Source organism: Propithecus coquereli, unplaced genomic scaffold, assembly GCF_000956105.1.
Source record: "Propithecus coquereli isolate 6110/MARCELLA unplaced genomic scaffold, Pcoq_1.0 Scaffold329, whole genome shotgun sequence".
Taxonomy (NCBI): domain Eukaryota; kingdom Metazoa; phylum Chordata; class Mammalia; order Primates; family Indriidae; genus Propithecus; species Propithecus coquereli.
Genome location: NW_012148941.1, coordinates 1760383 through 1762688, shown reverse-complemented (window position 1 = coordinate 1762688; position 2306 = coordinate 1760383). Strand labels below are relative to the sequence as shown.

The 2306-nt window shown below is 40.8% G+C and overlaps 1 protein-coding gene across 1 annotated transcript in view; it reads left to right on the top strand.

The window, feature by feature from the left end:
• ECT2L (epithelial cell transforming 2 like) overlaps positions 1–2306 on the top strand; it is an 81913-nt gene that overhangs the window by 22042 nt on the left and 57565 nt on the right. Inside the window, exon 4 of the mRNA XM_012650482.1 lies at positions 1213–1381. Coding sequence (XP_012505936.1) covers positions 1213–1381 — 169 coding nt within the window. The remainder of the gene's footprint in view (positions 1–1212; positions 1382–2306) is intronic.

Genomic DNA, 2306 nt, shown 5'->3' with positions numbered 1-2306 from the left:
ATTAATATATCTAAGTATTGTAGAAACAAATGGATTTATATGCAAATGCCCACAGAAGATGATAGCCTTGTCTTTCTGGAATAGTGTGTGGGTGGCACTCTTTAAAGCTGTGGTCCCCAACCCCTGGGCCATGGACGGGTATTAGTCTGTGGCCTGTTAGGAACTGGCCGGCACAGCAGGAGGTGAACAGCAGGCAAGGAAGGAAGCTTCCTCTGTATTTATAGCCTATCCCCATCGCTTGCATCACCGCCTGAGCTTCACCTCCTGTCAGATCAGTGGCAGCATTAGATTCTGCATTATGGTGAGTTGTACATTAATAATTATTTCATTATATATCACAATGTAATAATAATAGAAATAAAGTACACAATAAATGTAATGTGCTTGAATCATCCCCAAACCATCCCACCCTGCACCGGTCCATGGAAAAATTGTCTTCCTTGAAACCATTCCCTGCTGCCAAAAAGGTTGGGGACCGCTGCTTTAAAGTATGTTCAAGATGACCTCTTTTTTTATTATGTATTTCAAGTTAATTAATGAGAAAAACAAAAAGATTTCAGATGACATACATAAGGTTAAATATTAGTGCCTCCATTGCCGCCCTAGTTCCTTGGTTTATAAGACCGAAAACAAGGAGGACAAAGAAGTACCAACATAGGCAAAAGCCAATAAATATGTTCAGAACAGAAGAGTTGGGACTGGTGAAAAAGGACGAGAAATGAAAATGAGAACAGAAGCAGGAATAATGGCGTTTAAGAAAGAGAGAAGAACGGGAGGAGAGACAGAACATGCTTTCAGTTAAGCTTTCTGATTTACACAGTGTGTAAAAGAAAGCAATAAAACTGATTTGAGTTCTCCCATCTTTTTTTCCCCCTGACTCACCCTCTGGAGAGATCATAACAAATAGGAAATTACTTGAAGCCAAGTGGGAGGGCGTAAATGAATGTGAAGCCCATAAATTGATTAGCTGGTCTCCACAAGAAAAGAGTTGCTTGTTCTCCGAGCTTTGTTTCTTGACCCAAAATGACTGGTAACTCTCAGCCCCAGTACCGAGAGGATAAGAAATCCAAACAAAGTGTGTGAAAATGGCTATTATTATTGTCATTTGGAATATTGCCCTGGTACAGTTTACTTTTGATGCCTTTATCTATGTAGACTTGGCTGGGAGAAACATGAACTAGTCAGCCCAGCCTGCTGCTGTTTGTTTTTCAGAGGAGTTATTCAAAGTTCGACCCCCTTGGGTGAGTGGAACATGCTGCTCTAGTTTGTCAAAACCCAAATGCCAACCACGCCTCTCCCAGACTGTGAGAGAACGAGTGGGATTACACGAAGCTTTAGAGAAACAGCTTGTTTTGGCATCATTAGAAGCCTTGCCCAAGCGGTAAGCAAACTTCCATCTATTAAACACTCAAGATCATCCTGTGATACCAAGAATTCATTCTAGAATAATATAGCTAACATTGCAGAAATCTTGCATAATTATGTGGCTCCTCTCCCATGAAATATCAGTAGAAATAATTATGTGATTTTCAAGAACAGTGGTCTTAAACATCTTTCTGAAGAGGGAACTATATAACGTTCAAAACTTATATTTTAAATATTCTGGCCAGGCACAGTGGCTCATGCCTGTAATCCTAGCACTCTGAGAGGTTGAGGTGAGTGGATTGCTTGAGCTCAGGAGTTCAAGACCAGCCTGAGCAAGAGCAAGAGCCCCTCTCTACTTAAAACAGAAAAATTAGCCAGGCATCATGGTGCATGCCTATAGTCTCAGCCACTCTGGAGGCTGAGGCCAGAGGATTGTCTGAGCCCAGGAGTTTGAGGTTGCAGTGAGCCATGATGACGCCACTGCATTCTACCCAGGGTGACAAAGCAAGACTCCATCTCACAAAAAAAAATAAAATTTTTGAGATGGGGTCTTGCTGTGTTGCCCAGACTGGTCTCAAACTCCTAGGCTCAAGCAATCCTCCGCTTGTTGCTGAGACTACTGGTGCATGCCACTGAGCCTGGCTTTAAATATTCTTAACCCTCAGTTGTGGATGTAGTACAGTTTCTGTACAAAGCTATTGAGCAAAAATAACATTTTCCCCAAGTGTTTTTTATAGAGTGAGAGTATCCAAATGGTAGCCAAATATATCCAAATATATCTCCCCTTTGTATTTGTGTGTACAAATGTTATTCTCTCTTATTACCCAAAACAGAGAAACACTGGCTGCATTCAATGACCAAAATCATACTATATAATGAAATTTCCAGAAATTAAATTCTTACCCTATTCATCCATTCTATCTAACATGAATAACTATCAC